At 44.0% G+C, this 20,205-nt stretch overlaps 2 protein-coding genes across 3 annotated transcripts; one reads left to right on the forward strand and one right to left on the reverse strand.

The window, feature by feature from the left end:
• Nucleotides 1–484: 484 nt before the first annotated feature.
• LOC115403025 (kelch-like protein 6) lies at nt 485–5,895 on the reverse strand. Its single transcript, XM_030111776.1, has 7 exons — nt 5,217–5,895; nt 4,970–5,135; nt 2,423–2,872; nt 2,036–2,273; nt 1,494–1,696; nt 1,124–1,337; nt 485–888 (listed from the first exon to the last, which is right to left on the reverse strand). The coding sequence occupies exons 1-7, from the start codon at nt 5,474–5,476 to the stop codon at nt 599–601; spliced, it is 1,821 nt and encodes a 606-aa protein (XP_029967636.1). The 5' UTR covers nt 5,477–5,895; the 3' UTR covers nt 485–598.
• Nucleotides 5,896–7,751: 1,856 nt separating this feature from the next.
• LOC115403023 (immunoglobulin superfamily member 3-like) lies at nt 7,752–19,132 on the forward strand. 2 transcript variants are annotated; one of them, XM_030111772.1, is made up of 10 exons: nt 7,752–7,938; nt 11,499–11,613; nt 13,086–13,460; nt 13,585–14,001; nt 14,196–14,600; nt 14,750–15,121; nt 15,889–16,254; nt 16,353–16,745; nt 17,573–17,953; nt 18,048–19,132. In XM_030111772.1, exons 2-10 carry the CDS (start codon nt 11,541–11,543, stop codon nt 18,239–18,241), a joined length of 2,976 nt encoding a protein of 991 aa, XP_029967632.1. In that variant the 5' UTR covers nt 7,752–7,938; nt 11,499–11,540; the 3' UTR covers nt 18,242–19,132. The 2 variants fall into 2 exon arrangements, with proteins under 2 accessions (XP_029967632.1, XP_029967633.1); XM_030111773.1 differs by lacking the exon at nt 7,752–7,938 and adding an exon at nt 9,599–9,938.
• The last annotated feature ends 1,073 nt before the right edge of the window (nt 19,133–20,205 follow it).

A 20,205-nucleotide genomic window follows, 5' to 3' on the forward strand; every position in this document is an offset into this window, starting at 1 on the left:
AGATACAAAAAAATTGGTCTAAATTATCAGCAGGATGAACTGAGTGTGTTTTGTGTGTGTGTGACAGACCAGTGACATATCCAGTTTGTCTTGTCCCCCACCGTACACTGGGATCTGCTCCAACACCTTAAAAGCAGCTACTGGGATGGAGAAGATGAACAATGCTCTGAAAGGTTTCCATCTACACTGTGTGTAGTCTTATCATATTAATATCACCGACACACCCCGGTATTGCTGTTATAACTTCCCTGTGTTCTCACACTGAATGGTGAGTAAGCAGTTGATACTGTTTTGCATAAAAACAGCTTCAGTGGTTAGTGAGAGGAAAAAACATCCCTGATGCGTCGGGCCTTCTGGTGATTGCAGTGATTGAGTCTGACAATCCTGCTTCCATGTAAGTAGTTGTATTCCAGATATCTTCAAGATAAAATGGACAAAAATGGATCCTCATTTTTATGATACACCTCAAAAAGGAAAAAAAAAAACATGACAGCAAATTATATTTATTTTTTCCAAACGTCTCTTACGCAGTTCTTCACTTCCATCCTCAGCAACAGTGCAGTCTTTTGGTTTTCTCCCGTGTGTCACATTGTCACTGTCACGGCGCAGGCGTCACTCTGTGTATGTGTGTGTAGGACTTCATGAGCGTGACGCTGCCGTGGTGCGACACTCCCATTGGTAAAACACACTCCTCCGTCAGCACCTGCCGGGCGACGTCCCAGCACATCACCGTGGAGATGACCTGGTTCTTGTTGTCCCTTCCTCCGGTGATGAAAAGTTTGTTGTTGCAGGCAGCGATGGCGCAGCTCGCCCTCTCCCCCAGGCGGGTCACCAGACACCAGGAGTCAGACAGCGGGGAGTAGCAGTACATGGCGTGCATGGCTCCACCTGGAATCAACGGGGAAAATATTTTAACTTTTAATGTAATGCATGTTATTTATCAGCATTTAAGTGAATTATGAAGTATTTATAATGAAAACAGATGAGACAAATTCAGTTTATATTACTGCACTTTTTATAAAATAGGAAACATATTGATGCAATTTTAATATAAATACTACAAATGTAGATTTAAAACATCTGAGTGAATACATTCATTCACATTCAGCCACTGATAACGCACCGACTACATAGATGCAGTCTTTGAATGTAACAGCGTTTGTGCATTTGGTCTCGGTGGGGATGGGCGCCCGCAGCTCCCAGCAGTCTGTTCCTGGTTCCCAGCGTTGGACCTTATCGGTGGCCAGTTTTCCATCGGGCCCACCACCAATCACATAGATCCATCTGTCGAAGCTTGCAGCAGCGAAGGAGCTCACGCCGTCCGCGAGAGGGGTCACCTGCAGTTCAGGGAAACAGAAAAAACTGTGACTGGTGGCATCTGAGACACAACAGCGAAATGATCAAAATGATCGTCCACAGAAACACCTTCAACATGCTCACAGTTACAGATCATTAAAATGCAAAATAGTAAAACATGAATAAATGTTATTTACTTGTGTCCAGCGGTTGTGAAACGGATCGTAGGCCTCTACACTGGCTAGTCTCTGCACTCCATCGAAGCCCCCCAGCACGTACACCTTCCCGCCATGCACTGCCATCTTGTGTCTCCAGCGCCCCGTGGAGAGAAGGTCGATTTGGATCCACTTGTCCAGGGCGCTGTTATATTTCCACACATCATGCTGGGTCTCTTTACCTCCTATAGAAACACGGGAAAGCTGTCAGATCAGTTTTCTCTCTGAAGGTTTAGTGAAAGTGGTGCTGATGGACGACAAACATTCTGTCTTTAAGAAGTAAAATCCCATGACTGAGTATGGTTTTTACAGTATGCATGTTTCAAAGCGTTTAACAGATGAGCTGTCATTTCCTGGATTGGAAAATTTCTAAAACCACAGACTTCCTGTTATATTCGCCAAATGTGCTTTAAATGCGATAACCAAGGCAAACATCAGATAGCACAGGAAATACAGTTTCCAAAAACAACTGTCACGAAAGGGGCAAACTTTTCCTTTGTATCAAAATAGCAAACTTCTCTCACCAGATATGTACACTTCATTATGAAAGGTGATGCAGGCAAACTCCACCCATTTCTTGTTCTGAGTCTCGTCCTCCGCCTCCGTCATCGGGAGCTTGGCGACCTCCAGCCTGCTGCGTCGGAGAGGGTCCAAACAGGTCACGGTGGAAATGAAGCGCTCGTCTTTAGTGCAGCCTCCGATGATCAGAAACACCTCCGACAAAAAGTGCTGCATGCGCGGCTTGGTTCGTTCCGACACCACCTACACGAAGAACACCAACAGAAGACGCTAAATCAACTTTTATTTTAAGGCAACAGAGCTGGATTTTCTTGTAAAACAAAAAAAACCAGGGTAGTGGTTTTATTGCATGATTGATATAAAACATGAACTGTCTTGACCTCTGTACTGACCTCCCTGCCAGACAGGTGATAGACGCGGGCCTCTTGCAGCAGAGGAAACACGTCGCTGCAGTGGCGGATCAGCTCGTCCGACTCCACCTTTTCCACAAAGTACGCCGGCTCCAGCAGCGGCAGCCGCACGTGAGAGAGCAGCCTGGCCAGCGCCGTGCGGCGCTCGTCCCGCCGGGCCCTCACCCAGCTCATCAGCGCTTCGAAAACGCTCTCCTCACGCTTCACGTCCAGGTCGTCCCTCTGCAGGACGCTCTCCAGGGACGCCGCCGACAGCTCCAGGAAGTCCTGCTGCCCAACCACCTGGGAGAACTGAGTGGCGATGAAGTCCTGGACTCTGGCCCGCAGGCCCGGCAGGGCGTGGGCGTCGGCCAGGTTGAGGATCCCGATGCAGTTCTCCAGATTCATGGACTTACTGAGGAATTCGGCACACGCATCCACCACACGCATAAACTGAAGAGAGACAAATAACAGCATGTGTCAGGAGCTCTTCTAGCACCTGATGGGAAATGGACTTTCACTTATATCACGCATTTTACTGCTTCTGCAGTCAGTTATGGTCAGGGTGACTTCATTTATACCCCTGGGTAGATTTGTTGTGCAGGAGCAGGAAAGCACATCTGCATTAAAGCCATGGACAGCTGCTGATGCAGCATGGTTAAGATTTGAAGGCTGATTAAAAAAAGGGCATTCATACACACAAGACGAATACAAACAAGCCAAGGTCACAATAAATAAACAAATGCTGGGTAGATTTAAAAATTCAACAAAAGTAAGAACTGCACTCTGACTTGTTTAAAAGACAAATGGCAGCAGGAACAAGTCAGTTTCTGTCCAGTGGTCTTTGTTCAACACTGAAATGGAGAATCCTGGATCTCACTGGCCCGAGTCGACATTGAGGACGTGACTGACTAACCGGTGAAACTCAACTGTCTGGAGAGGGACTCCACCCCTCGGTGACGAGACCATTTAATAATGATCAAGAGAGAGGTTTCCAAACATGAAACACTGAAATGCAAGAATTGAATCCATATAAGCACAACAAAAAATGTCATTTGAGTCTTATCAATGTGGAAACACAACAATTTCCACAAAAACAAAAAAAGCCTCTGGTGTCCCGTTTTGCAAACTGCTTTGTAGTTTTCAAGTGGATTTCATAAATAGTCCCGAGGTATCTACCCTTCAGTGCTTCCGTCCTCAATCACAGTGGAAATTTCTTCTAAAAGCAGCGGCCATGTCTTTGAGTTTTGGAAAACTAGGTTAGCTGTCTCTCGCTTCCCACGTTCAGTCACACTCTCTGTGTCTCAACACGTGGTCCTGCGGACCGGGTGAGATGAGGATCTAACACTACAGATGACCTTCTCGACCAGCAGAGCTTCAGAAACCCAAACAGAAGCTTCAGCAGATTTGTAAAGATATGGAACCACAAAAGAAGTTATACAACAAGATTTCCTGTCTTCACAAGTTCACTGTTTTTAGAGTCTGTCTTGCAACATTAGCTGTGGAATAAATTACCAATTAAACAGTGTTTTCTTGCCGTAATCATTTTCTGATTATATTTCCTCCCCATGTCAGTCTGTTCCATAAAGGTGAAAGTGAGCACAGTCCACTTATCTTTCTGTACATAAATCATTTTTCTGAAATAGGATTCAAGTGGTCCTTCATCTATTTTAATCAAAGTAACTCATTTCTCTTCACTTCCTCAAAAGAAAGCAGTATCTACAGAGAGAAGTAATGGCCTTCCTGCTAAATGAAGTCTGCAGCTTTGGTAAATGCACACTTGACTTGTCTAACGGAGACTGATGAAGCTGCACTTCACATAAACGTTTGGATAGCTTTTTTACCCGCAGAGAGTCTGGATGTTTGGCAGTTTGAACTGAAAGATTGATTACAGCGAGAGCGGACCGTCTTCAGCGTGCTCGCTGAGTGTTGCTTGGATGTAGCCCTAACAGGAGTAACCACATCTCCACGGCCGCCGTCACCATGATCTCACATCACAACCAAGAATATTAATCTAATCATCGCTTCGTTCTCAGTAAAAGCAAGCCTGTAAACTAAAAGTCCCTCGCTGCTACATAATAACCACATGAAGCACATTTAAACCACTCATCTTCAAATTTTAACACTCGGGTTGCTTTTGGCAAAAACAGAAACACTGGAACACAAACACCTGGCCGCTCTGCTGTGTAGCACAGCTGTGTGGTTAATTTAAGCATGTATGGAAAACTGATCCAAAGTGTAAACAACTGGTCAACTTTCACTTCCCTCTGACAGGGGCTCTTTACGTTTCCCCAGTAAGCTGTTGATTCCTCTAAACTGAGGTAAACTCTCTGACTCGAGATGGGGAGAAGTGAGACTTTTCGGTACTTTCTTTAAGTGTTGCTGCTGCTCCAACGTGATCAAAATAAAACACGTCACCGTGAAAATCACTTGTATTTTTAATGGAATTAAAACTTAAAGCACATATTAAAGCTTTTGCCTTGGTCCCAAAAGTTAGGGATGACTGCACACGATCAGCTAACCGGGTATATTTTGATAACACTTCTTTACCTGAAACTGACTGGCGGCCTCCAGTATTTTCTGGACATTGGAGTGTGTGAGCAGGGCTCGGCTGGTGTAAGTATACTCCAGAAGAGAGCGCATTGTGCTGCTGTCCATCTCTTTGATTTCCACACGCTCCTCACGACTCTCCTTCAGGCCACTGAGAAACATGGCTCTACAGAGAAAGAAGGCATTAGTTTATTTCTTTTTCTTAAAAGCTCCTTCACAATGCTGTACACTATTGAACCACTTTTACCTGAAATATTGACTGGCAGCGGCGAGAGTGGCTCTGTGGCATGGGAAGTCATGGTCCTGAACACACAGAACGACATCGGTCAGCTCTCTGTTGACTCGCAGGGTCTCCATCCCCCTCTGCAGCTCCAGCGGGAGACCTCCATCCTCCCAGTGTAGCTCGCTTCCACCCGCTGCGTTCCCTCCGCTCTCATCCAGGCTGCATTCATCTCCAGGAGGTGGCAAGGGAGGACAGTCTGTGGTCCGCTCCAGAGAGTCACTCATCTTTCACACTTCTTCAGAAAGCCCCTTCCTGCTGGGGAACGGCATGCGGCTACCCGAAAATCACCTCCGCCTGGAGAAAAATTCAAAAAATGGACCCTGGTGGCTTACACAGAGAAAAGCTCTGTTGCCCAGAGTTGTGGATTTGTGTTTTTTTTGTTTGCTCCTCTGCATACTTCCTATTTCTGTTCAGCGAGAAGCATGAACATGTAGCAACGCTCATTACGAAACACTTCCTCTTGTTATGCTGAGAACATTTCCCCTGTAACCCGGTTTTCCTCTTGAATCTCAGACACAGCAGACCACCTCCAAACACATCCACCAGACAGAGATAGGACTAATCAACCCTCTTAGCCTGAAGCTTAAACTGCCAGGTTAGAGGCTCCTCTTTGCATATTCTAGTGCGGTGTTTTCCTGCTTAACTGTCATTCATCACTCCATCAGGAGCGGAATAGAAATTAGACCTGAGAGCAGAAGAGGGAAGCCTGATTCCTCTTACAGATCTCGAAGGGGATCTGAAATCATTTTCTGAGGCCATCAGTGTAATGCGGCCATCCCCAACCTTTTCCAAAACTTCAGTGAAACTTTTCCAAAACTTCAGTGAAACTTTTCCAAAACTTCAGTGAAACTTTTCCAAAACTTCAGTGAAACAAGTTTCTTCATAGTTAAATTTTGACAGGTTCAGAACCCTGGGACTTAAAAATATATCCAGCTGCTTGGCTAACATGAAGAGCAAATAAACATTTTGAGAGCAACAGCCGAGCTGTGGTTCGTTTACAGTCAGCCATTTAAGGGTTAAATCTGCCCGCCCCGGAATCTGCATGAAAAAATACAGAGAAACAGAAAGCCTCACTGTCAGAATGGTTTATTACTGTTTCCGTCAACATTGTAACTGCAGTGATTAGATAAAACTACTATTACTCGCTGTACATAAATGTTTTCTTTACTTTGTTCAGTGCATCAGAAGAAGTTTTTTTGTCGAGCTCTGCAAAGTTTTTTATTTGGCAATTTATGGGATTTGCGCCACAAATAATGGATCCATTTGTAACGACCACGGAGGTCCCTACATGTTTCACCCAGCAGGGGTGATAATATATGTTCCTGTGCCGACATCTTCATATGCTAAACTTGGGTCACTGTGGGCTACCGTACTGGCCCGAATATAAGACGATGTTTTTTTCCAGAAATTGCATCCTCAAAAGTGGGGTCGTGTTATAATCGCGGACTTACGGTAGATGGTCAATACCCATTCACGCCGCCAGATGGAGCCAAAGTATCACTGAGCAGAGAGCGAGTGGAGCGATGAAATGAGATCAAATGATCTGATGAAAAATGGCGGATCATCTGGAACAAAGGGGCTCGAACGCTGGACAACTGAGCAAACAACAGAGGCGAAGTTTTGATATCAACTTTAAACTGATGGTGATCAACGCAGCAGAGTCATCAAACAACTGCCAAGCCGCCAGGACACATGGTGTAGCAGAGCGCCTCGTTAGATGTTGGAGAGCACAGAAAAAACGCCTACAGAATGCTAACACCATGAGAAAAACTTTCCGTGGTCCCAGGAGCGACGCTTCAGAGAGACTGATAGAAGGGTGAGTGAATACGTCTCTGAAAAACGGAAAGACGGAATGTCCACCACCAGAACCTGATTCAGCTGAAGGCACTGGAAAGTTATTTACATCATTTATGCAGTTTGAACCCCTTGAGGCATCTTATTTGTTGCTTATTGTTTCTTACTGTAGTAATATTTTTTCATTTTATATCATGTGAAATGTTATCTCAGTTGTGAGTTTTTGAGTTTATAATAATTGTATAATAAAAAGTTGTTTTATGAGTGACCTTACTGTCTTCAGCATTTTTTTTTTTTCACAAAATGATCTTTGAAAAATAGGGGTCGTGTTATAATCGGAGTCGTTTTATATTCGGGCCAATACGGTATTTAATCTGGGGCACGGTTTTGTGTTTTGGAAACCGTGTCCATCATAATGGGCTATATGCACAGCTCCTATACTTCCTGAAGTTCAGACAGCACCTTTATTTCCTGTCTTTCATGATAGGATGAGCTGATTAATCCAGGTGTGTCTGACCTTAGTAAATGGCCAGACACACCTGGATTAATCAGTTCATCCTATCGTGAAAGACAGGAAATAAAGGTGCTGTCTGAAGTTCAGGAAGTAATGGAGCTGTGCATATAGCCCATTATCAGGACATTGATACCGGGGGCGGGGCTTGGTTTATTTAAGGAAGGCAGCGCACCTGCTGCAGGAGGAGAGTGACGTCACACGCCGTCCTGGAGGGAAACTCACCTGCCGGAGGAGCGAGGCCGTGGAGCGTTTACCCGGAGGAACTGCCACAAAAGGATTATAATCTTGTGCTCTTGGGATTTATAATTGCTTGCCACGGAGCCACCGGGCTGGAGAGGAGGAGCAGCAGGGACGAGAGGACTCTGGATTTGGCCGGGCGTGAGTAATTATCGGCCGCCGGCCTCTCAGTCGGTCCCCGTGCAGGGACGTGCGCCTCAAACTTTGGGGAACATTGGGAAGGGAGAAGACAGGACTTTCTTGGGCCCTTTCTGTTTATATTCGGACTTACCGCGTTGTGCGGCGTTTTCTGTTTAGTTTATAAGGAGGAGCGCCCGAGCGTCGGGTGGCTTGTGTTCTGTTGGGAGGGGTTTTTTCCAGAATAAATGTGGGTTTCTGTTTCCAATCTTAAGTTTGTCATCTCCCAGTTAATCACCCCTGCTGATTGGTGTGTCCCGCCGTGACCTCTTCATGCGTGTGGCAAGATCGCTCTGGAATCGACGGGCGAATTGTCACACATTATTTCTGCAAAGATCAGTCAATCGCGCTGCGCGTTTTGCCAATACAAATCAGCATGGTTGTAATCATACTCTCGAAGAACCAGTTGTACATTTGCAAGCTGTGCAGATTTGTTCTAATTAATACACTCGATATGCACAGCAAGTGGCAAATTTACACTTTAAAACCCCGAAGGATTTATTTACACCTGTTCTATGAATTAAAAAAAAAAACTGTTGTTTGTAGTTTTGCTTGTCTCACCTTGGTTTTGTTTCACTTTTCGTTTCACATGCTTGACGGATGTCCAATAAAAGATGATTGTAGAGGGCTCTGTTGTTATTGACGCCAAGGGCTGTCACACAATTTATGTAGATTTCTTAATTGAATTTTATTTTTTAACAAATGTAATCAGTTGTATTAAACATTTGTCCTGCAGGCCAAAACTGGCTAAATTAAAAAAGAAAATTTGTCATTGTAAACAGGTATTTTTTTTTGCTTTTTTTTTTTTTTTTTTGCCTCTCTTGGCTGTAAAAGTCAGTTAAAGGAAAAAATGGGAGAAAAAAAACCTCTTTGGTACACTGCAAGAGTGAATTTTTCATCACAACATACTGTTCATCCCCAATCCTGCAGAATTTGAGGATGTGAATGACTTTTAACTTTTACCAATATTAACCTAATGAGAAATGCTGTTCTAAAGAAAACTGCACATCTTTCTGCAGATTTAACAAAAAACAAATTATAATAAATAAATAAATAAATAAATAAATAAAAGGGAGGGTAAACAACAAAATGGAGAACAAAGGATAAAAACAAATTCAATTCAACCATCCCTGCACTAATGTTCCAGCCGGTAAATGTTCTGTTACAGCTCTACTGAATAATATGGATAAAATTGCACTGATTGGTATAACTTCCCCATTCTGATCTGATACTGGTTTGGCGTTGCGAGGCTAATTCATTCACATATTCTTAATGAAATCCACAATAAAAGCACAATATATGCTGGCAGAAACATTGTGCTGTAAAAGTTTGGGGTTTTTTTACCTGCAAAAAAAATTGTCACATAGAGCTGAAGTTTCTGTCATGGACTATCAAAGAGTATTATAGACAATTTTCCCACTGAGTGGATGTTATTTTTATTCTGATCAAATGTGAAATGTTTCCAGTTTTTAAAGGTGGATTATAGAAAGTTCTTGTCATTATCAATGTTTGTGTTAAGATCTGTTGTTTTGTGCTCAAGTGTCAAGTTGGAATTGCTGATGGTGGACGATTCTCTGAAACATGTCCATATCTTTAGTGTCCATCAGTGCAGTCGCTGTACTTGGTATGTCGTGACTGGATCAGCGTGAAGTTCTTGTTTCCAGTTGTTGTTGGATGTTTTCCAGTGGTTGTTCGGTAATACGTCATCTGCATATAAAGAGATCTTTTGCTCAACTTGTTCTACCACTATTCCCGTAATAGCCAAGTTTGAGCGTAAAGCTTTAGCCTAGATTTGTACAGCCAGCGTGAATATCACTGGACTTATTGGTGAACACTGTGAACATCCCGGTTTCACTGTTATTGGTTTAGAGGCAGATTTGTTTGTCAAAACTTCAGCTGCTGGGTTCAAGTGTAGTAATTGTATTCATATCCAGAACGCCAGATCGGAACAAGACGTCAAAAAGGTAGGGCTACTCAACCCTGTCAAATGACTTTTCAGCATCCAGGGAGAGATGTTCAGAACCGTCCTCACGGTGTGTGGACCTTGACATCGTAATACTAAACCACTCTGATCCCTGTGGACCACCGAGGGGCAGAGTGTTCTGCTAGCGTGTGTTAGTGTCATGCTAATATTTTACCGAGCAACTTGACATCAGCCGGAAAAGGACAAAGTGGCTTGGAAAATGAATGAATGAATGAACTTGACATCAGAATCAAACAAGCCTTTCAGTCTCACATTCTCTCATATAATCTGGTTTTACTGTTTTACCATTATTAAATGTTTCCTGGTACAATTCTAGTAGTGGTTTTAGTCATTTTCCTTGAATTTTTTCTTTAGTAAACATCAATTGGGAATCTATCAGGTTCATCTTTTTACCTGATTTCATTCCATCAGTCACCCTGTTTATTTCTTCATTTCTGCATCGAACTATAGTTTCATTTCATCAGTAACAGTAGGAAGCCGGTTTCTGGAGTCTTCAAGTAATCCTGACAGTCATCAAGTTTTTCATGCATTTTCTAAACTTGTCATTTTCGATTGCCTCCATAGTTTCAGTATGTAAATTCATGTCCAACACTGATTTATATAAATAGGATTGCTTAGGTGGGTAAAACTCAAATCATTATGACACAATAAAATATTACACCTGCAGCAGGACTGCACATTTCCTATATTTCCACAGAGGGGCGCTGTTGCTTCAACAATCCACAGCAGGAACGTCAGCTTTAAAAAAAAAAAAAAAAAAAAAAAAAAAAAAAAAAGGTCAAGGTTGGCAAAAAGCTGTTTCCAAGCGACACAATCTGAGGCCATCTGCAATTAACAGAGAGTGGTCTGGTTATGAATGAAGCACAGCGATCAGGAAAACAACAGGAAATCATTCTGTATGGTAGACAGACTTGAGTAATAGATGGATGGATGGAGATGTGCATGGAGTCAGGGACACCTGAACAGTAGCATCACATTATGATAATTCAGGGGGAACTGAGGTGAAAATGAGCTCCTTGCTGTTGAACTCATTTTGCATCAATTTTTTTTTTTGTTACATCCTTGTCCAGCCCACATGATGAGATGATTTGAGATGCTGGGGTTTAAAGTATAGTTATCTGTGCTCAGTTTTAGGGAGTAAGACGCTCAAGTGCAGATACCTGGAAAATGGGCTGAAGTCCAGTAACAATGTGCAGTGTTTTTACTTCCCCACTCGTCACCTGTGGTCAGACCATGTGATGAAGGCAGTATGAGAATCACACTTTTCCAAACGTGCTTCAAACCTAAATCACACTGATGAATGACCTATTTGTGGATCCATCATTTGTTTATTGAACTTCACCACAAACCACCTGCGTGAATAGATTTTTGAGAAACATGATACCCGTGCAATTGTCTGTGCAAAGTACTGTAGAGGAAATATTTCAGACTTCCTCTTGGTCTACAGAAGCCGCAGCCTGAGACAGTTGCATAAATGGTAAAAGGTAGGCAGTTTTTTTCCTCTCTTGCTCACAGAGATTAACTGAGGGGTTTGTCTCAGATGCTGTGCAGAAGACGCCGCGTTTCCTGCTGAGAGAGGTTCATGATGAGGCTTTCGCTGCCCTCCGTGTGGAGGGCCAAAGTGCTCCTGTGCCTAAATCTGCTTCTGCAATGTGGTGAGTTGTACCATGGATTTTCTGTGGCTGCATTACTTTGGAAAAGCTTTAAATTCTGTATGTATCAATTTATCAGTGTTCGCTTTGGCCTGTTTTAACAGGTTTGCAGTAGGTTTCAGCTGTTCCAGATATTCAGCTGTTCTCATGTGTCTTGCAAGTCTGACCACAATTTTTTTACACTTCTCAAAATAATGCAATCCAGCATAACAGCTGCACACTGCAGCCTCAAAATTAAAATAAAGTCAAATAGAAAGCTTTCTGAGCGGTGTCGTCTTTATAAAGGCAGCACTTACAGCAGAGGTGTTGTATTGGATCGCATTAGACTTTGAAAGTGTACTAAATTAAGTGGCTGGTAAGCTCACATCTGGTAAAAAAGAAAAAAAAAAAAAGAAGAGTAATTTAAACGCTGAGGACCTAAAAGCCAGAATAGAGCTTTGTAACCTCAATACTGTTTTTACTATTTTACTGTGTGAATGTAACCACTGTTCTTTTATACTGTTTGTGTTGTGATTGAAGAGACCCTCTTTGGAGGCTCTCTCTTCTTCTTTTTTTCTGACAGCTTCAGTTAAAAGAAAATCCTCTGTGTATTTTAAAGATCAACTCGTGCCTCTCCAGAAGAGAAATGTGAATGTAAGGGTTCAAAGGCTAAGTGAAAAATGTCTACTGTTCAATCCAAAGCATGTCAGGGAAGATCAAGACAAATCGAGGGTACTTAGAATGTGAAGTAAGACCGGCGAACGGATTCTTCTCGACACCAAATACTTCTAACTGCATAGATAAGGGCATTTGTGTTTCGATGCTTTGAAATAGAATCTATTTAACCTGTTAATTTAATTCTTACACTGTGAACAAAGCTGAGTGTTTCAGTTCTATCAACAAAAAAATCAGACTTTAATATATTGATTTACAACAAGCAGTGCGTTAAAGACATGGCTTTGGCTTACTTTTCACATGGATTTTGAATAATTTACACTATTACAAAGGGGATGCCACAAATCCATGAAGAAACACAAAGAATAAATTTTATCAAGTTAAAAGTATTGATGCATTTTAAATAATGACTGTTTTTGGAACATACCTCAAAAAAAGAGTGTGTTTGCATTTAACAAAGACCTTGTGATTAAAATAAACAATAAATGACATTCTCCTTTTTTTAAAAAATAAAACGTAATTGATTTAGGCAGACAAATAATTATATATCAGCCACTTTTGGTAAAAAGCTGCTATAATTGCTTTCTTTGTTAGGGATGAAAACCAATTTACCCAACAGACCCTTCGTATTCGGATAGTTACAATGACGACTTGTTTCACACCGCTAATAGGATTTAAGCTTCTTGCAATGCGCAGTTTTGTTTGTTGGATCATTGTGAATCAGTGAAAAAGCAGCCGTCATTTAACTTGACTGACATTTTAACTTGAAGCGCGCAGCCGCTGCTAAGGTCTGTGTTTTTCTTGTTTTTCTGTGTTTCCAGGCGAAGCCCGGGTGCAGACCGAGGCCCAGGCCGGGCCTCTGTACCGCGTGCTGGGCGCGCCTCTCGCCATCTCCTGTAATGTCAGCGGTTTCAGGGATGAAGCCTCAGTGAAACACTTCTCCTTCTACATCAATAAACCTGCTAATCCAGGTCTTGACATCAACATCATCAGTACTAACGACCGAGGATTCGGCTTTGCCATTTATCAACAACGTGTGAGGAGCGGTGAGATCTTCATCACACGCGTATCTCCGAACTCCGTCATCTTTGAGATCCAAAGCCTCCAGAGAGGGGATGAGGGTGACTACGACTGCTCTGTGGAGAACTCAGAATATACTTATGATGGGAGTTACAGTGTTAAGACGGCCGTGAAAGGTAATCAACCACCATCCCACGTTTCAGTTTGAAAATCTACTTTTGAGTATCTGCATGTTGTATTGTATTCGTGCAGAAAGACGCCAGCATGACTTTCCGTGTCTGTTTCTCCTGTGCGATCTAGTGATTGACGACTCCCTGAGCGTTTCGTCGCCTGCCTCCACCTCGCTGAGCTTCAACGAGGGCGAAGCTCTCACCTTAACATGCCAGGCCTCCAGCAACACCATCCAGCACACCCATCTGTCGTTCGCTTGGTACCTTCAGAGAGACGGGGAGGACGACGCCCGGCCCGTCATTTCTCTGGACAGAGATTTCACGCTGAGACCGGGCCGCGGGTTTGAGGCGCGGTACCAAGCAGGGCTCGTACGCTTAGATAAACTGGGAGAGGCCACGTACAGGCTGAAGGTGTCTCAGCTGGAGCTGTCGGATCAAGGTAAGATCCACTGCCAGGCGCAGGAGTGGATCCAGGATCCCGATCGCTCTTGGTACCCCATAGCAACGAAGGATGCCGAGAAAATTACCCTGGAAGTCAAAGCGAGAGGTGAGATTGACTTCATACAGCCTTTCTATATTTAAATAAAGCCACATTCTGATATGAGTCAGCACATTTGTTTTTTTTCCTTCAGCACACTCTGTGACTTCTTGACAGAATGTCTGGTTTTTTTTAAATCTCAATGCTTTTTCCCTCTCTCTCTCTCTCTCTCTTTTTTTTTTTTAATCTTTCACCTTGAGCAGAGGTGAAGCCAGACTCTTTGTCTTTGGCGGTGAGGATCCTGGCACAGCACACAGCTCTGCAGGAGGGGCAGGAACTCCTGCTGTCTTGCAGCATAGACACCTCGAACCTGGAGGGAAGCTTTTTCTCCGTGGCGTTCCTCCGGGAAGGCGTGGAGCTGGCCCGCATCGGCCCCACCGGCGTCCTGTCCGTGGGGCCGGAGTACAGCGGCCGCGAGAACCAAGGGGAGCTCCGAGCCGCCCGGACCGGGAGCAGAGATTATCGTCTCATTTTACGGCCTGTCAGAACCGAGGACCAGGGAGAGTATAAATGTAGAGTATGGCCCGAGGAAAGAGGCCTTGATGGTGTTTTTACACGAGGAGCATCCCAGGACTCCAGCTCCCAGCTGGTCAGCATCTCAGCCACAGGTCCGTCACACTCGGCAAATACTGGATCAGACACTCTGATCAAATGAAGTTATTCAGGCACTGATTCATTATAATTAAAGTCTTTTCTGTATTAACAAAAGTTAACGGATTTATTTGAATCCACCACCTCTCGCCTCTTCCCATCACAGACAGTGGGCTGTCAGTTAAAATGCAGGACGCTGCCAGTGTTGCCGAAGGAGACAGGCTGAGGCTTGCCTGTGAAGTGGAAGGTGTCAAAGGTCGCCTCACTGTCGCCTGGCAGTACAAATCCAGCTCCACGCCGGCAGCCCTGTTCACCAACGTCATCGGTCTGAGTCAGGAGGGCGTCATCGAGGAAACGGAGGAGTTCAGGAGCCGCGGCGCAAGAGCAACGCGCCCAGCAGCCAACGTCTTCGTCTTCGAGCTCGATGAGGTCAAGCTCTCCGATTCAGGCGTCTACCAGTGTGCTGTGTCCGAATGGAACACCAACAGTAAGGTCCACAGCCAGTCACAAGCTGCCGCTGTTACAGTCACGCCTTTAGGTAAGATGTGTTCCTGAATTATTCATGAAAATGATGAAAACTATACATGCACCACTGATATAAACTGAGATAGATAGTCATGGTGATGATTATTGTAGCTTAGACAGCTGGTCAAACTATGCAAGAACCAAAATGAGAGGAAGTTTACTGAACACACTCATCCTCATTTTGAGCATCGCATGAGCCACCCTTATTGTCCAATTTAACAAGAAAATATCAAGAGTGCACACGAGACAGGACAGTCTTGTTTTCCGGGGGAAGATTATTCATTTTAATTAACATGCATTTTGAACTCAGTCAAGGGAAAAGCTGTAAGAATTAAAGAAGTTGTCTAATGGAGTAAAGTATAGCGCTGGGCTCTCTTCCAAGGCTTGAAGTCTTGGTAACATCAGTTTGTTGGATTTTTAAAGGCATTTTGGCATAATTCTGCATAATTAAGAAAATAATCCTGTTTTTTTTAAAAGATCGTTCAATAGTTTTCACTTTTAAGTGAAGACAAAGGTGTTAATTCAGAGGTACTTAATGTTGATGTGACAGAGCATTTTAATGGCGACCTCATTATTAAAAATATGTTTAACTTTGTCTGAAGTAAAGAAATTATACTGATAATACTGATTAGACTGAAGGAACGGGGACTTTTCATTATTGTGAAAACAAAAGATGAAAAACAATAGGAAGTGCAATGTTTCACATTCTGCTCACACCTTCAACACTCTTTCACCGAGCTTTCTTTCTTGCCTGCTGCTGACAACCGTTCTGGACGGAAGATACGAAAGTGGTTCTGATAAGCCGTAACAACAAAGCAAGTGTCGGGGACGACGTGGACATCATGTGCCGAATCCGAGGGCCTCACATACCAGTGACGGTGACCTGGAGCCTGCAGCGCGACGCCGCCACTCTGGACAATATCCTGACGGTGTACGCCGACGGGGCCGTCAGCTGGTCCTTCTCCCAGCACCACTACCAGCTGAAGGTGGAAAAGCAAAATCAGCAAGTCATCCACTATCTGCAAATCGTCGGCGCCAGCCAGAGAGAGGCCGGCAAATACCAGTGCAGCGTGTCCGTCTTCCTGCATAATGTGCACAAGAAGCTGTCTCAGTCCAATCAGGTGGCAGTGGTGGTGGAGAACCCAGGTACTGCCGAGGTTTCTGATAGGACACGTCTAATGTGTGTTTGGAATCCTCTCTCCTCACTCCCGTCCTGTTATAACAACTTTGTTTCTCTTTTTTAGAGAGTGAGCTTGCCCTGTCATCCCCTCCAGTCTTGAAAACAAACGTCAACATGGACATAAGCATAGCCTGCTCCATCATCTCCAAAGTCTCTGTGTCTTCCCTCTACGCCGTCACCTGGGAGCTTCAGCAAGACGGAACCAATAAGACCATTGCGCGCTCGGATCGGCACGCCGCGGTAACGTTTGGGCCCCAGTTTGAGGAAAACCAGCGACAGCGGATCAGTATGATCCGCACTAAAGGACGTGGGTTTGAGTTGACTGTTCGCCAAGTGACGTCCACGGACGGGGGGATCTACGTATGCAAAGTGGAGGAATGGCTGCAGGATCCTCGTGGCGACTGGTATCTGCTCACAACTGTGTCCCGAGCCTCGAAGCTCACTGTCATTGAGCCTGGTAAATGAATCATTTTTAAATTTCTTGAATAAAATTGCATCTTTTTAGCTGAATTCAGTTCAAATCAGATAATAATTGATGCAAGGTGGAACAGTTTCACCTAGGCCCGATCAGGCTAACAGTAAATGCTGCAGGTTTGATCTCCTCAATCAGTGATGCATACGTACGTTTGAGTCGTTGTTTATTGCATTTGAAGTTACTGTACGGGAGTATTTCTGTGACGAGCCAGGCTCGCCTTTTCCACATGTTTTGGTCGTTCCACTCAGTTAAGCTAATTGTCTGCTCCCTGCAGCTTTGTTTTAACTCGCTGGCTGTGATAGTGGTGTCAGACATCTCATTTAACTGTCTGAACGAAACACGCGGGTATAGTTCCCAAAATAATATAGCAGTAGTCAGTGCACTGACAGTATAATGTTACAGTGGGCTTTTCTGCATGTCTGGATGGATTTTGCTGACTTGCGTTGGACAGCCAAACAGGTCTTATCTTTTTTTTTCGACAGCAGAATGACCAGCTCTGCCTATCCCTCCTCTCTCCTTGCTTTCCCTTAATGCCTGATGCTTGTTCTGCTGTGTGACGTACTGTACATCTGTTCTTCTTTCCTGCCGTTTTCAGTTTTGCAGATGTATTTCATTGTGGTCTTTTTATGCTTTCTCTCTATGCAAAGCCTCCTAATCTTCCTTTTGTCTCGTTTTCCTGATTTCTCCCTTGTCTCTTTCTGTACCTAGGAATTTAATTAAAGTCTCATTGATTGGTTTGGCTTGTCACACTGAAGTTTAATAAGATGTTTCTCTTTAACGGCGCGCCTTTTTTTTTTTTCTCTCCACAGAACCAAATCTCCTCCTTGTAAAGCAGGAAGGGGAGCTGAATGTAAGCCTGTCTCAGAATTTCATGATCCCATGTCACATTGCCCGTCAGTCCAGCAATGAATCCAGGTTCCAGGTCACGTGGTTCTGGCAGAAACAGGCTGAATCCGAACGTCCCATTTTCACAGTTCACCGAAATTCCACTTTTCAGCAGAGTCTGAGATTTGATCTTAGATTTGACCACCCTCTGCCAAACCAGTTCAGCGTTACAGTCTTAAAACCCAATCCTGAAAAGAGCGGTACATATTTCTGTGAAGTAGAAGAGTGGCTGCCGTCTCCTAGTGGCTGGAGAAGGGCTGCCGTGGACAGATCGGGAGAATTGATCGTCAGGGTCAGTGAAAAAGGTGAGCGCATATTAATGAGAATAGTTATTTTTTAAACAAAAATTACAAACTCAAAAGAATGAATGTGAAAGAACGTTTTCATTTTCTTTTGCAGGCCATGCCGAAGCCGTCTCAGGATGCAACTCTGCCGTCTGGATTGCCGTCGTTGTCATTATCCTCATACTGTTGATAGCGGTGGTCGTGCTGCTGATGGTGAAGATATGCAGGGGCAAGATGTCGGGAGGAAAAAAGGCTGGCCAGTCTTTATGGGCTGAGCAGCACGCTCTGAAACCCAGCGGAGGGGACTGAATGTGATATCTGCCTTTTTGTTTCCATATTACGCACAATGATGATGCATTGATGATGTTTGTTTTCAAAAAGTTGCACTGAACAAGCCGCATGCTTGAGTCAAAACTCATTTTCTTGAATCGTTCAATCTACAGTATGATGTTCTGGCAAGACTGGTGAAATATTTTGCCGTTTGTGCAGCGTGAGCTCCTGAAATTTACCACAGCTTATCTTACGTTTCGCTGCTAAAACTCCTTTGCATAATCACCAGCTTGCAATGGACGGTTGGGTTAGGCAGCAGATCAACTCTGTGGCTTTGCACCTACAAAGAAGCATTCCCGCAACGACAGAATCCTTTTCATGTAGCAAAACATGCCGGGGCGCTCGGCGCTGTGTCTTTGAAAGAAGTTAAAGCGTCGCGTGTCTCGAAGAGCGGCTGAGCATGAGATGTGGTAAGGTTTCAAACATTTCACTTTAACTCGCACTGCAGCGAATCAAACAGGAAGTGCTCTGCGGTTGAGCAGAACATGACTGAGTGGTGGCAAATTGTCAGAAGTTGCGCTTGTGACAGACATTTGTACAGACGAGCTTTTGAAAGGATCCCAGTGCGCCGGTTGAACACCACAAATATATAAATATTTGTACTGTCAGCATGTGCGTATGCTCTGCTCTTCCCAACATATAGTTTCACTTCTGGATGAGAAACAGAAGTTGTGAGTTTGTGTGCGTCATCAGTCTCACAATGTTTATTTGTGTACATACAAAAACTCATTTTTTTCCCCCTTTGCCATTACGTGACTGCAGCATGACTTTTTTTTATTTTGATAAAACATTACTTGTTAGTTGATGCCATATTTTCATATGTGTTCACATCTGAAATTACTTCAATAAAAGACTTTGTATCATCACAGACTGAAGGCAGGGAATAAGCAGTCAGGTGTGACTGAACCTCACAAGATAAACATCTGCTGATGTCTTCCGTCATTTCTTAACTTCAGTCGCTTTCTTGCTGATGCTCTACAACCAATCTGAATAATTTCAGCCACCACTATCATCTATTTCCATGTCATCTTGGAATACGGTCTCACTTCCTAAATGTGTAGCATAATGCATGACTGCGGTTTCAACCTGACTTATCAATTTTAGCATGAATGTATTCAAGTTCGACATCAAAACCAGAACTTTAATTAGATATTGATTGTCCAATGGGCAGAAATGAAACTCGCTGCCATCCATCTGCTCACTGACTGCTCCTACAAGCTTGCACATGAATGCAAGTGAGACTTTGCCTCTCTGCCTTAAGTTGCCAACGAGTTGCTGCATTTGAACAATATTGCTCCACAGTAAACTCATCAAAAGAAGAGCTCTCTCTCCCTCTCTCTCTCTCTCTCTCCCTCTCTCCGTTTCTCCTTGCATCAGGCCTAGCCTATCAATGTTTAACACCCCATCTGTGAAGAAGCCTGGAATAGAATCCAGTTTTTTTGCTTCCACTGTTGAGCAAACAGGCCCAGGCAGACAGCAGATTACTCCCATCCAGAACAAGCCTCTTATCTGATGACTGTATTCCAGTTATGCACAACTTAAGGTAAAACCGGCTGTGTTTCTCAGAAGGATGCGGGACGTTAAAAGCAAACAGGGAAACTTTAAGGCGAGCTGCAGCCCTCTCACCCCCAGAGAGATGATATGCCGTTGCCTTTGGTCTTGAATTACAGCAGCGTTTCACACTCGGGTGGACCGGCTCTCCCGCTAAACTTTACTGTAATTCTACTCCCCTGTGTTTCCATGGAAATGCCTGTCAGTGCAAACAAAGAAACACAGAATTTTGGAGGCAAATCAATGCCTATGTCTGTGCAGCAGAGAATAAATGTAAAGGGGGGGCAAACCCACAGCCGCAGAGCTCCCTCGCCATGCTCTTTGCCCCCGTAAAGTTTCTAACCGTGACATATTAGAGGCTTCATGATTAGTCTGGTTGCATGCAGTGCCTG

The sequence above is a fragment of the Salarias fasciatus genome, chromosome 16, assembly GCF_902148845.1.
Source record: "Salarias fasciatus chromosome 16, fSalaFa1.1, whole genome shotgun sequence".
NCBI lineage: Eukaryota > Metazoa > Chordata > Actinopteri > Blenniiformes > Blenniidae > Salarias > Salarias fasciatus.

What these genes read in the sequence shown, in the direction of transcription:
- LOC115403023 (XM_030111772.1), top strand. Translation starts at nt 11,541, where the DNA reads ATGATGAGGCTTTCGCTGCCCTCCGTGTGGAGGGCCAAAGTGCTCCTG. An exon ending in CCTGGAAGTCAAAGCGAGAG is followed by an intron (nt 14,002 to 14,195) that starts GTGAGATTGACT and finishes CACCTTGAGCAG; the next exon opens with AGGTGAAGCCAGACTCTTTG. An exon ending in CGTCAGGGTCAGTGAAAAAG is followed by an intron (nt 17,954 to 18,047) that starts GTGAGCGCATAT and finishes TTTCTTTTGCAG; the next exon opens with GCCATGCCGAAGCCGTCTCA.
- LOC115403025 (XM_030111776.1), bottom strand. Translation starts at nt 5,476, where the DNA reads ATGAGTGACTCTCTGGAGCGGACCACAGACTGTCCTCCCTTGCCACCT. An exon ending in AGGCCGCCAGTCAGTTTCAG is followed by an intron (nt 2,873 to 4,969) that starts GTAAAGAAGTGT and finishes GTCTCTCTTCAG; the next exon opens with TTTATGCGTGTGGTGGATGC. An exon ending in ATCACCTGTCTGGCAGGGAG is followed by an intron (nt 2,274 to 2,422) that starts GTCAGTACAGAG and finishes TTCTTCGTGTAG; the next exon opens with GTGGTGTCGGAACGAACCAA.